General features: G+C 40.7%; 1 protein-coding gene across 2 annotated transcripts in view; it reads left to right on the top strand.

The window, feature by feature from the left end:
- The window catches only part of VEGFD (vascular endothelial growth factor D), a 35,787-nt gene that overhangs the window by 10,105 nt on the left and 12,961 nt on the right, over positions 1–12,721 (top strand). For both annotated transcript variants that reach the window (XM_059910861.1, XM_059910862.1), the window contains exon 2: positions 8,757–8,967. In XM_059910861.1, coding sequence (XP_059766844.1) covers positions 8,757–8,967 — 211 coding nt within the window. The remainder of the gene's footprint in view (positions 1–8,756; positions 8,968–12,721) is intronic.

Raw genomic sequence — 12,721 nt, 5'->3', positions numbered from 1 at the left:
AGGCTTGGAAACATCGACCCACAGTTCTCGAGAGGTCCAGTGGGGAATTTTGCAAAGCTGGTCTCCTTTTTTGTATCTAGAACAGGAGGATTCTTAAGGGCAAAGGACTGGAATGACCCAAGAACAGCTTTTTGCAACTCGTAACTTCTGACAGCTCAGAGGCAGGATGGACCTCAGCCATGTACTCCCAAGCCACGCCCCTGCCCCTTGGCATTGTGTTTATGTCCTAATTTCTATGTGCCTTCAAATATTTTCTAGACTGCCATGTGAAAGGATTAGAATTTACTATTCCCAATTAAATCCCAGTAAGTTAAAGCAGTACCTATTATTTTTAATTCTGTTTGGGAGAAATGCGTTGTTTTGGCTCCTTGGGAATTTTTTTCCTGTCATCTAGGATGGTCTCACATAAGGCAGCTGCTCTCCTCGTGCTGTTTAGCCTGGAAAACAGTTTTGTTGGTCTTCAATCTTGAAAAAGTCATACAGATTGGGAAGTGGGCCACAAACAATCAATCCGGTGACTTGAGTTAAGAAAAGGCTTAGAAAATCCAGTTCAGCAAGATACTCATCCAAGTGTTTTGAATCCACGGTATAACTCAGAGGGGTTTAAAGAATAAGACTATTTCTCAGCATACATCTACCGTTTATTCCCCACTCAATGGGCTTGTATGGGGCTCAGGCACTCACCCAGGCCTTTGAACTTAAACCAGCATGCACCATCCCCAAGATGAGTGTTTCTCATTCAAATCACTTGGAAAGATTTTTTAAAGAAACTTTATTTTGAAATAATTTTAGATTTACAGAGAAGTTGCAAAGCTAGCGGAGAGAATAGCCTGTATGTCTCTCACCCAGCTTCTCCTAAGACTAGCAACCACTTACGAAGTTTTTCAAAATCCTCATGGCAAAGCTGTAGCCCAGAACCAGAAAATGAGAATCTCTGAGGATGGGATCCAAGCATCAGTGTTTCTGTGAGGCTTCTTCCCAGGCAGGTTCAAGGTGAAGCCAAGGTTGAGAACCTCTGCTACAAACCCTTACTTCTCAAAGTGTGGCCAGCCAACCAACAGTATCACCATCACCTGGGCGCTTGTTAAAAATGCACCATCCTAGGTCTCACCCCAAACCTACTCCATCAGAATCTGCATCCTGGCAAGATTGCCAGGTGATTGGTATGCACAGGAAGTTTTGAGAAGCATCGCTCTATACAAAAGATTAAACAGATCACACAAACCTGGGCCTGATGACTCTTTTTCAAATGCGTGTATGTATTATATTTATTACTCATAAATTCCTTCTTCAGATATGCATTAAGTACTTATTATATAAAAAGATGAACCTGACCCTCTAGGAGGATCTACCCTCAAGGAGATCACAGTATAGTAAGGGAAATGCAATGTGCTCATTAAAAATATAGTCTAAGTTAGGGACTTCATAGAAAGCTTCATGGAAAAAGTGGCATTTGATTTGGACCTGGAAGGAGGATACTCAGAGGAAGATCCTTGAAAAATAAGTGATGCAGTTTGAATAAGTGAATAATCTCAGGGTTAAATTTTCTATAGCATTTGATGAATCTATTTATTCATACATTTAATAAATATTAAATATTTAGCTCTTACTATTTTTTTAATTTAAGTATAGTTGATTTATAATGTGTTAGTTTCAGGTGTACAGCAAAGTGATCCAGTTATATATACACATATATGTGTATATATATTCTTTCTTTTACTTATTTTAAAATATTTATTTACTTATTTATTCATTTGGCTGCACCAGGTCTTGGTTGCAGCACACAGGATCTTCATTGCGGCGTGCGGAATCTTTTAGCTGTGGTGTACGAACTCTTGGTTGTGGCCTGTGGCATCTAGTTCCCTGACCAGGGATCATACCCGGGCCCCCTGCATTGGGAGTGTGGAGCCTTAGCTACTGGACCACCAGGGAAGTCCCTATGTATATATATTCTTTTAAAAATTCTTTTCCTTTATAGGTTATTACAAAATATTGAGTAGAGTTCCCTGTGCTATACAGTAGGTCCTTGTTGGTTATCTATTTTATATATAGTAGTGTGTATATGTTAATCCCAACCTCCTAATTTATAGCTCTTACTATTGCTATCTGAATAAAACATATCATTACTACTCCAGTGGTCCTGAACGACCCAGTGGGGAAGACAAGCATTAAGTAAGTAATGACACAAATAATTCATTAGCGTCAGTGGTGGTAAGCGCTGGGGAGAAGGATGGGGAGCTCGGAATCCATGTGACTGACAGATCAGACCTAGGCAAGGGTGGGAGTAGTGGGAGAGGCTTCCCTATGCAGGTAACACCTGGCTGAGAAAGGTTTGGCTAGACAGAGTAGAGGGCATTCCCAGCAGAGGGAACAGCATGGACTAAGGCCAAAGCAAGAAGAAATGAACAGGGCTTCCCTGGTGGTGCAGTGGTTAAGAATCCGCCTGCCAATGCAGGGGACACGGGTTCGGGCCCTGGTCCGGGAAGATCCCACATGCCGTGGAGCAACTAAGCCCACACGCCACAGCTATTGAGCCTGTGCTGTAGAGCCCGCGAGCCACAACTGCTGAGCCCACGCGCCTAGAGCCTGTGCTCCTCAACAAGAGAAGCCACCGCAATGAGAAGCCCGGGCACCGCAACGAAGAGTAGCCCCCGCTCGCCGCAACTAGAGGAAGCCCGCACGCAGCAACGAAGCCCCAACTCAGCCAAAAATTAATTAATTAATTTTTAAAAAAAGAAGAAATGAACAAAAGAGCAAACCAATGAAATGGGTGTCCAGTGACATCCCATTGTTCAACTGTCTGATATTTTCCATTGCCTCCGAAATAAGTAGCCTGGCCTTTAAGCTTCCAATCTTCCTCTTTTTTTTGTTTTAAACAACTATATTGTCATACAAGTTACATACTGTAAAATTTGCCCATTCACCTGTTGGAAGTAAAATTCAATGGTGTTTAGTAAACCCACTGAGTGGTGCAGCCATCTTCCGTATAAGATCACTTGTGCCCTTTTACAATTAACCTTCATTCCCACTCCCAGCCCCGGGCAGCCAATAATCGATTTTCTGTCTCTTGGGTAATCCTTAGGAGCGGAATTGGTTGACTGTATGGTGAGTTTATGTTTAACTTTTTAAAGAACTGCTGAACTCTTTGCCAAAGTGACAGCACCATTTCACAGTCCCATCAACACTTGATGTTGTCTTCTTGACTGTGGCCATCGTAGTGGATGTGAAGTGGTACCCCACTGCACCAACCTCTCTTCCTAGTCTTATTTGCCAGCCCTCCCACTCTCAAACCTGCTCTGTGCCGCCACCAAAGTCAACCTCCTGCTGTTTTTTTCAGTGAGGCTCCTTGATATCCCCAAATTATGCCTTTGTTCACTCTTTGAATGTGTTCCTTGACTAGATATTTTTTGGAGGAAGAGGGCATGGAAATTGAGAGCTCAAATTATTAGGAGTACAGAAGGCCTTTGATTTCCCCACAGCGTGGATACTTGCAAAGTCCTCCTCCAAACCCAGCACCATACCTTTCCAAATATCTTAGTCACACTTGGTGTAGATGACTGTCTGGGCCTGAGCTATGGAGATGCTCATGCTTCCTCGGGGAGAACACCATGTGAACTTAGAAATTAACTAAAGAGAAAGTGGCTACCCTTCATTCTGTACCTCAGGAAGCAGTATGCATTGAAATAATGGTAAAATCTTGTTACAAAGACCTTAAACCTCACAATTTGGAAACTGGCTTGTGGTAGCCAAGACATCAGAGAATGATTTGTTATTTAGGAGGGAAATTACTAACAGTCTTGGATTCATTCCACAGACATATAAAAAGATGTTGCTGTAACAAAAAGCAGAGACCTGGTAACCCTGCCTCACTTCCTTTTGCTGAGTACTTTCTAATTATTTTAGTTTTGATTAGCACTTCCATTAGAATATAGGAAGAAATTAGGAGCAACTTACTTGGCAAACGTTTGGTAGTTAAAACCGTTGAAATCCATGGTTTAAATATGTACTGGGACCTATACTTACGCTTTCTAATTTTAATGTTTGTCTTGCTCAAGTAGGTAAAGTTAATTATACAGAAATCAACTAGTGCAGAAAGCCTCTTGGAAACAAACAGCTATTCTTGACCCTTTGTAAACATACGCCCACCCTTGCGATGAATTGGCTGTCAGGTTTCTGCTTATTCCAAATTTTCAATACCTCCACTTGTAAGAGCAAAATAAACTGTTGGCAATTTCTCAGTTATTTCAAACTAGGTTTTAAATTATGAGACTTAAAGTATGCTTAAATAACTTGTACTTGAGTAAACACTTCATTTTTTATGATGAGGTAAGTCGTATGAGCCATTCAATGGCTTAAATTCAATCCAGAGGTTTATTTCCCTCTGAGCTCTCATGGTTGGATAGTGTAAAAATATTTCTCAGATTGAATTGAAACCTGTAAGAGCTATGAAGCCTTATCATTCCGTATTTATGGATTTGCCTCAGTAAATAAAAATCCTCTCAGTAGAGTACAATTTTTAAAACATACAAAAAGCTATTTGATTGTTTTCATTATTTTGATGGGGAAGCAGTGTTGTAACAAAATTTTATTTCGCAGAGTGGATTGAATATGAAGTCGTTTTAGCGTCCAATTAGAAAAGGGAATGAATAATCATGAAAAGAGAAACTATTGAAAAACGAGCCTTGATGGCACATCACTGAATTTGAGTCGCTGGAGAGATTGGCAGTTATTCAATTTCATCCCCAAATTTCTTAGATGAAGCAGCTGTGGCACGCTCCTGAAATTCAGTGCCTGTTCCCCAAACCCTATATATGCTCTTCAGGCTTCCTCCAGCCCTTGCTCCCAGAAAATTGCCTTGATTCAGACTTCTCAAAGAAGTGAGAAATCATAGGTCCCAAGCAGTCCTGCTACTTACAGACCCGCATCATCTCTATGAGCCTCCTCTTTCAGACCCTCTCATTCATTCATCTTGTGTCTACCTATCTCTGGAACTTATGTCACACCAACCCCTCTAGGTCCCTGCTTTCTCATGCATATGTTCCGTTTCTTCCTCTCTGTTGGTTCTTTCCCTCAGGTCATAAACATGTTCAAGATTTTCCCACCTTTATTAAAACATGCACACATGTACACACACACATTCACATTCACATCTGGACTTCCAAGCAAGATGACCTTCTACATTCATGTTTTGAGATGGTTTATAGTCCATAGCAATGATCGATAAAATGTAAAATTGATCACAGGATGGTAAACATCTGCAAATGGCAAACATTTGCAGAAATGGTACCAAAAACATGAAGCTGAAGAAATCAATATGTCGTATACCTTAAACCTATACCACGCTGTCAATTGTATCTCAAGAAAAATAATTTTTTTAAAAAACCATGAAGCTGAAGCTGCAGAACTGATGGACTCTTCTGGAAGGTGAAGGCCACCAAGAGTTCAGTTCCAGTGGGTAATGGGCTCCATGAGTGCAATCCATCAGATCCATGAGAGATGAACGGTTACTGCTCTTGGCTGCCTGGAGCTGTGTCTTCTATGAAACTGCTTCACCTGAGCCAGAGGACAAGGCAGGGCTTGAGCTGAGCTGATCCCTGAGTCATAAATACTCAGTAAGATTCTGGACCCAGGGCCCTGAGTGTCAGGGGATGCAACCACAGACCTTTAAATGAAGAAAGAAAAAACGAATCTCCCAATGAAGATGAAACTACTAAACAAAATTCCAAAGCACATAGAGGTAATGATTACTGAGAAAGACAGCCAATAAAATGAGTAATCGGGATACAACTCATATATATGAAGTTAAAATATAAAACAATTTGAATACTTAAGTCTATTTACAACCCTCAAAGAGATAAAGGACTAATATTCATGAAACAAAAATGACAAATTAGGAAAACCGTACAGAAATGAAACAAAATGCAGATGGGAAGGAGAATAAAGTAGAAATATTTGACATTAGAAATATGGTAATTGAAATTAAAAACTTAAACTCTAGACTCACACGATTGGAGAATTGGTGATTGGGAAGAGGAACCAATTAAATTACCTGTCACATTAAAAACATGAAGAGGAAAAAATAGATAAATATGAAAGCACATGTAAGATCATTAAAAGGCTCCAATACATGTCTGATAAATGTTTCAAAGAAGAGAATAGAGACAATATAATACTTGGAATAATGAAAAATACAATAACTGAGAACATTAAGGAATTGTTAAAAAAAAGGACAGGTGGCCTCAGATTGAAACTGCTATGAAGGTCTCTATTGCAACTTCTCAACTCTCCCATTCTAGAATAAAAGCAGCTGTAGACAATATGTAAGTAAATGGACATGGCTGTGTTCCATTAAAACTTTATTTATAAAGACAGGCAGGCAGCAGACTAAATTATGCCAGGGGGCTGTAGTTTGACAACCGTTGATCTAGAAAATTAACCATTGTTTATATTTTCATGTATATTCCTCCAGATATTACATATATATTTAATTTGATACTATGATTAACCATAGTTAATTATATATATGTATATATAATGTACATTACACACACATAATTTTTAAAGAGATATCATAACTGTATCATACATGACTGGGACCACACTTGCTCTTTTGAACACCCACTTTTGGACAACTCTTGGTATCCATCATCATAGCTTAAAAAAAAAAAATCCCCAACAGAGGAATGGATAAAGAAGATGTACATGTATACAATGGAATATTACTCAGCCATAAAAAGGAACAAAATTGTGCCATTTGCAGAGATGTGGATGGACCTGGAGACTGTCATACAGAGTGAAGTAAGTCAGAAAGAGAAAAACAAGTATTGTATATTAACAATATATGTGGAATCTAGAAAAATGATATAGATGAACTTATTTGCAAAGCAGAAATAGAGACACAGACGTAGAGAACAAGCGTATGGACACCAAGGGGAGAAAGGGGGTTGGGATGAATTGGGAGATTGGGATTGACATACATACACTACTATGTATAAAATAGATGACTCATGAGAACCTACTGTATAGCACAGGGAACTCTACTCAGTGCTCTGTGGTGACCTAAATAGGAAGGAAATCCAAAAAAGAGGGGATATATGTATACGTATACCTGATTCACTTTGCTGTACAGCAGAAACTAACACAACATTGTAAAGCAACTATACTCCAATAAAAATTTTAAAAAAAGAAAAAAAAATCCCACTCCCAAAACACTGCTAAATGATACAGATTTTAACTAAAGTTTTTGAGGGGCAGTGGAGGAGGATATACATCACACCACCCAGTGTCCAGATGGAAGTGCCATTTGCTCATCTCCGTTTTCCCCCACTGCCCCTCCCCCTGTCAGGTAGCTGACATTCACCTCTCGCTCCACCTTCCTGTCTCAGCACCATCCTGCAGCCACACTGTTTCTTCCCTCCCTCGCCTCCCTCACCCCAGCTCTAAAAAACACGTCCTCAGCATGCATATGCAAACCACACAGCAGAACATAAACTCAGTAACCAGAGGCTCAGCAGGAGAAAATCCACGTCCCTAACCATAGACAGACTACCTTATTATGTCTCCAGCACATTCCAGGGAGGACTCAATTCCTTCTGTCCCAGTATACATCTACATCATTGATTTTGACGATCACATAGTATTCATTGTATGCATATATCATTATTTATATAACCAAGTCCCTAATTTTGAACAATTCGACTGCATACTGAGAATCTTTTATCAGCCAAGTCTTTTTTTCCTCATAAATCCATGGGTTGTATCAGTCAATACAGTTCATGCAACTGTGTGGAAAGGAAATTTTCAACATAAGCTCTAGAAGTGTATTTTTTCAGAAAAAATAATCATGTCTTTGGAATAGTAAACAGGTTTAAAAAGGAAAAAAAAGTTCAGAGGGTTAGAAGTCAGCAAATTCAGATTATCAGGTTCTTAAAATCTTTCCTTCTTGTGTGACTGTAGGCAGGGTCCCCAAGACTTTGTGGGTCAGTGTCTCAAATAACAGATGAAAACAATTGTCATTGGCTCCTGCACAAAATAGTGTGATTTTAAAATCTATATTAGTTTCCTGTGGCTGCCATACTGAATTACCACAGACTTGATGGCGAAGACAACAGAAATTTATTCTCTCGCAGTTCTGGAATCCAGTTGCAAAATCAAGGTGTCGGCAGGGCCATCCTCCCTCCATCGGCTCTCGGAAAGAATCATTCCTTGAGTCTTCCAGCTTCTGGTGGCTTCAGACGACCCCTGGCTTGTGGCTGCGTTACTTAAGTCTCTGCCTCCGGCTTCACAAATCCTTCTCCTCTGTGTCTGTGTCTTCCCTCGTCTGTCTTTTATAAGGATGCTTATCTTTGTATTTAAGGTCCACCCAGATAATCCAGGATGACCTCATGTCAGGATCCTTAACTTCATTACATCTACAAAGATCCTTTTCCAAAAAAAAGTCATATTTGCAGCTTCTGGGGGCTAGGACGTGGACATGTCATTTAAATGTCCACCATTCAACCCACTACGATACTGTCTTTAAGTGTTCTGAGAACCCAGGGGGAATAAGTCGTTCCATCAATCATAAATGAACAGAATGTGAATCAGAACTACTAGATGTCATTTTTCCTAGGTACTGGTGTCCATTTGAATAATCTAATTTCTTTTTAGCTCTACTTACACTTGTAAGTGTTAGCAATGAATATTATCAAGACAAACTAGAACTTGAGTAAGTTGCCTGTAAGCCAGTTTTTCTGTTTGTTTTGTTTCGCTTTAAGCGGGCATCCCGGTCAATGTTAGAACAATCTGAGCAGCAGATTAGGGCGGCTTCGGGTTTGGAGGAACTACTGCAGATCACCCACTTCGAGGACTGGAAGCTGTGGAGATGCCGACTGAAGCTCAAAAGTCTCACCAGCGCGGACTCTCGCTCAGCATCCCATCGGTCCACCAGGTTTGCGGCCACTTTCTATGACATTGAGACGCTAAAAGGTAGGTGTGTGCATGCGGAGGCCAATTCTTACTCTTTATCAGATAGTAACAAATGCGCCAACTTCTTCGAAAAGTTTGAGTAGGGCGGGCACGTGTCTGGGAGAAAAAACAAGGGGGTCTTTGATTTCATAGCTTCAGTGTTAGTGGAGAGTCCTGGTTTCCTGTGTTTACTCCACAGAGAAATATACCCAATATGATTTTGAGATCAAAATTCAACACCAAGTAACACTTCCCAATATGGAAATATATTTAACTCAGAGATGTGAGGGCAAAAGAAACCCAGAAAGCCTGTTCTTAATAGAAAAAAAATAATTTAGTTTACTTAAAAAATAAAACAACCTGGGTATTCATTAATAAGGAGCATTCTACGGCCATACATACATGGATAAAAACCAATAGATTAGGTATAGCTTTTTCATGTCTTCAAAATTCTGTGATTTTTTTAAAAATTAATTTTATTTATTTATTTTGGCTGTGTTGGGTCTTCGTTTCTGTGCGAGGGCTTTCTCTAATTGCGGCGAGCGGGGGCCACTCTTCACCGCGGTGCGCGGGCCTCTCACTGTCGTGGCCTCTCTTGCTGCGGAGCACAGGCTCCAGGAGCGCAGGCTCAGTAATTGTGGCTCACGGGCCTAGTTGCTCCGCGGCATGTGGGATCTTCCCAGACCAGGGCTCGAACCCGTGTGCCCTGCATTGGCAGGCAGATTCTCAACCACTGCGCCACCAGGGAAGCCCCTGTGATTTGATTTTTTTTTTTTTTTTTAAAGATTTATTTATTGATTGATTACTATGTTGGGTCTTCGTTTCTGTGTGAGGGCTTTCTGTAGTTGCGGCAAGCGGGGGCCACTCTTCATCGCGGTGCGTGGGCCTCTCACCGTCGCAGCCTCTCTTGTTGCGGAGCACAGGCTCCAGACGCGCAGGCTCAGTAGTTGTGGCTCACGGGCCTAGTTGCTCCGTGGCATGTGGGATCCTCCCAGACCAGGACTCGAACCCGTGTCCCCTGCATTGGCAGGCAGACTCTGAACCACTGCGCCACCAGGGAAGCCCCGTGATTTTTTTTTTTAAAGTGAAAATGAAAAGTAGAATTTAGAAGCTGAGTTGGAATAATGCATATTGGTATTACTAGGAGAATAATTGAGGGGGAAAGTCTCTAGGCAAAAGAATCCAGACGCTGGGCTAGAAAATAACATGATTTGAAATAAAGGGAATGACTCTTCCCTAGTAAGGTTTGGAGGATCTTTATAAGTAAACTATTGTGTGTATGTACTGTCCTATAATGAATGACATGCTTGCCAAATACAGTTGTGCGGCCTCCAATTAGGCATTTAACTTTTTTGATGATGTGTCAAAACAGCACAAGAAACCACCGTGGCATTGATGATTTAGCATTTTAGATTTGATTAACATATGATTACCTGGTATCAGATTGTAGCTATTACATAATTTAAATTGACTGCTCAGCCAAAATTATTCTTTTCTTTCTCTGTAGAGTTATCTTTATTTTCTTCCGTTTGTAAAAGGACGATATTGTTGGCTGCGGGGAAGGCTGTGCGTAGGTGGGATCAATACCTTAGTAGCGCCAGAGCCCGGGAGTGAAGAGGACGCTTGGTGCGCATCTGTATGACTGTGTCTAAATGAGTTGAGATGGTTGGAACCATGGCCTAGAACCCAATTTAGCCAGAGGTCTGAAGCTCTAGTTGTTTCTGTGTGGTGAATTAGCAAGGACTTCATGAAAGTAAAGGGATCAGACCTCATCCTGGAGATTCAGGGCCTTAACCAGATTACCTGTTTGAAGGCCTGAGGCAAGCCTGGAGATGCTCTGTGAAGATGGAGATAGAGAAGCGTTACCATAAAACCAAGAGGAGGTGATTTTAAAAAAGGCATTCATGTCGAAATTGACATTTTCTAAGGAGGAAACCATAAAAATTTTTCAAAAATATTTTTTAAAAACATAAATAATATGGAATTTGCCAACTCTGAAATGTCTCTTGTTACATGGGAGGGGCGGGATCATCTAAAGTTACTTAGTAAGTTAGAAGCAGCAAATAATCAAATCGGTGTGGTATCCCAATTATAATTTGTTATAATTTGTTATAACTCTCCCTCCCTCATGGATTTCAGGGTAATTCCCTGAGGAAGAGCAGTCCTGCTGGGCAGTAGTAATGAAAGTAGAGGTATGAAGCCTTTGCTCAGTGTCATTGGTCATAGTTACACACAATGCTCTGACTTTGAAAACTTAGTTTTATAAAAAAGAAAATGGAAAGCAACATTTAAATAGCATTTTAAACAAGGAATGTTTGTATAACTTGATTACTTGTTTTTTCAAGGATTTATGATTAATAATAGTGAATTAAATAGTACCTAATGGGGTAATTTATCTCTCATGTTTACAACCTTCAGACCCTGTATATAAATATTCATAATCAGACATTTTAAACGGTTTCTTGGACTCGAAGATTTTATGATGAAAAAACAGAGTTTAGGTAAATTGTGTAGTATATGCAGTGCTTTTCAGCCAGCCAAACGTATTTTGTGTTTTCAGTGATTGAAGAAAGCAACATATGAGGAAATCTGAGATTAATGGGCGGAAAAGGAAAAAGGCTGTGGAAAAGATGTTTTAAGAGAATAATTTAGAGACTAGCGTCAGATCTGCAACAATAATATTTTGTCTGTATCCTCCAGATAGAAGTTCTCTCTATCCCTTCTGGTAGAAACATGTTCACATATACAGGAATTCAGAATCTGGGCAGAGACCAATTACAAATTTTTGAAGATGGGGTAAAAATGGAGAAGAGTTTATCTATCACTGTAACACATTACCCCAAAACTTAGCTGCTTCAGACAACATTTTTTTATTGCACAGTTTCGGTGGGTCAGAATTGCAGACATAGCCTCAATTGGTATCTCTCCTTCAGGGTCTCTCCGGAGGCTGCAGTCACGGTGTCAAACTTGGGTCACAGGCAGCATCTCAAGGTTCAGTTGGGGCTGGATGTGCCTCCAAGTTCACTCAGAGGTTGTTGGCAGGATTCAGTTCCAGACAGGCTGTTGGACTGAGGGTCCCAGCTCCACACTGGCGGTTAGGTAGAGGCCACCCTCAGTCCCCTGCCATGTGGGCCTTTCCAACGTGATGGCTGGCTTCATCCAAGCCTGCAAGCTGAGAAGGCAAAAGAGTGCCAGCGAGAGATGGTGATTGCTAGCAAGATGGAAATCAGTCTTTGTTAACCTAATCGTGGCAGTGCCATCCCATCACGCTTGCTGTATTCTCTTCATAACATTCGGGTCACTAGGTCCAGCCCACACGCAGAGGAGGGGATTACACAGGGTGTGAACACCAGGAGGTGGGCGTGATGGAGGGTCAGATTAGAAGCTGCCAACCACTAAGGGTTTTCACCACTCCCCTCCACCCCAGTGTATAATCAACTCTACAATTCCATGGCAAACTAAAAGAAAGTCTTTAAATATTGTCTTTATCATAAAATTGAATCATTTCCCAAAAACGTCCATAGAAAGGCTATGCAACATTAAGTATCAAAGCATCAAAATCTAATTAAAAAAAAAAAACTTTGAGAGAAAGGCGAGTATGTTTTACAAGAATGTATGTAATCTTTTTTGATTCCCCGAGGCTTGTTTCTTTTTCTTGTTTCCCACAAATTAGCTAGAAAGGCCAGAATATTGCTCCTTTCATCAAAATGAACCAGCTTGGGCTTCCCTGGTGGTGCAGTGGTTAGGAGTCCGCCTGCCAATGCAGGGGACACGG

Source organism: Balaenoptera ricei, chromosome X (assembly GCF_028023285.1).
Source record: "Balaenoptera ricei isolate mBalRic1 chromosome X, mBalRic1.hap2, whole genome shotgun sequence".
Classification (NCBI taxonomy): domain Eukaryota; kingdom Metazoa; phylum Chordata; class Mammalia; order Artiodactyla; family Balaenopteridae; genus Balaenoptera; species Balaenoptera ricei.
This window is presented reverse-complemented; position numbering and strand designations above follow the sequence as displayed.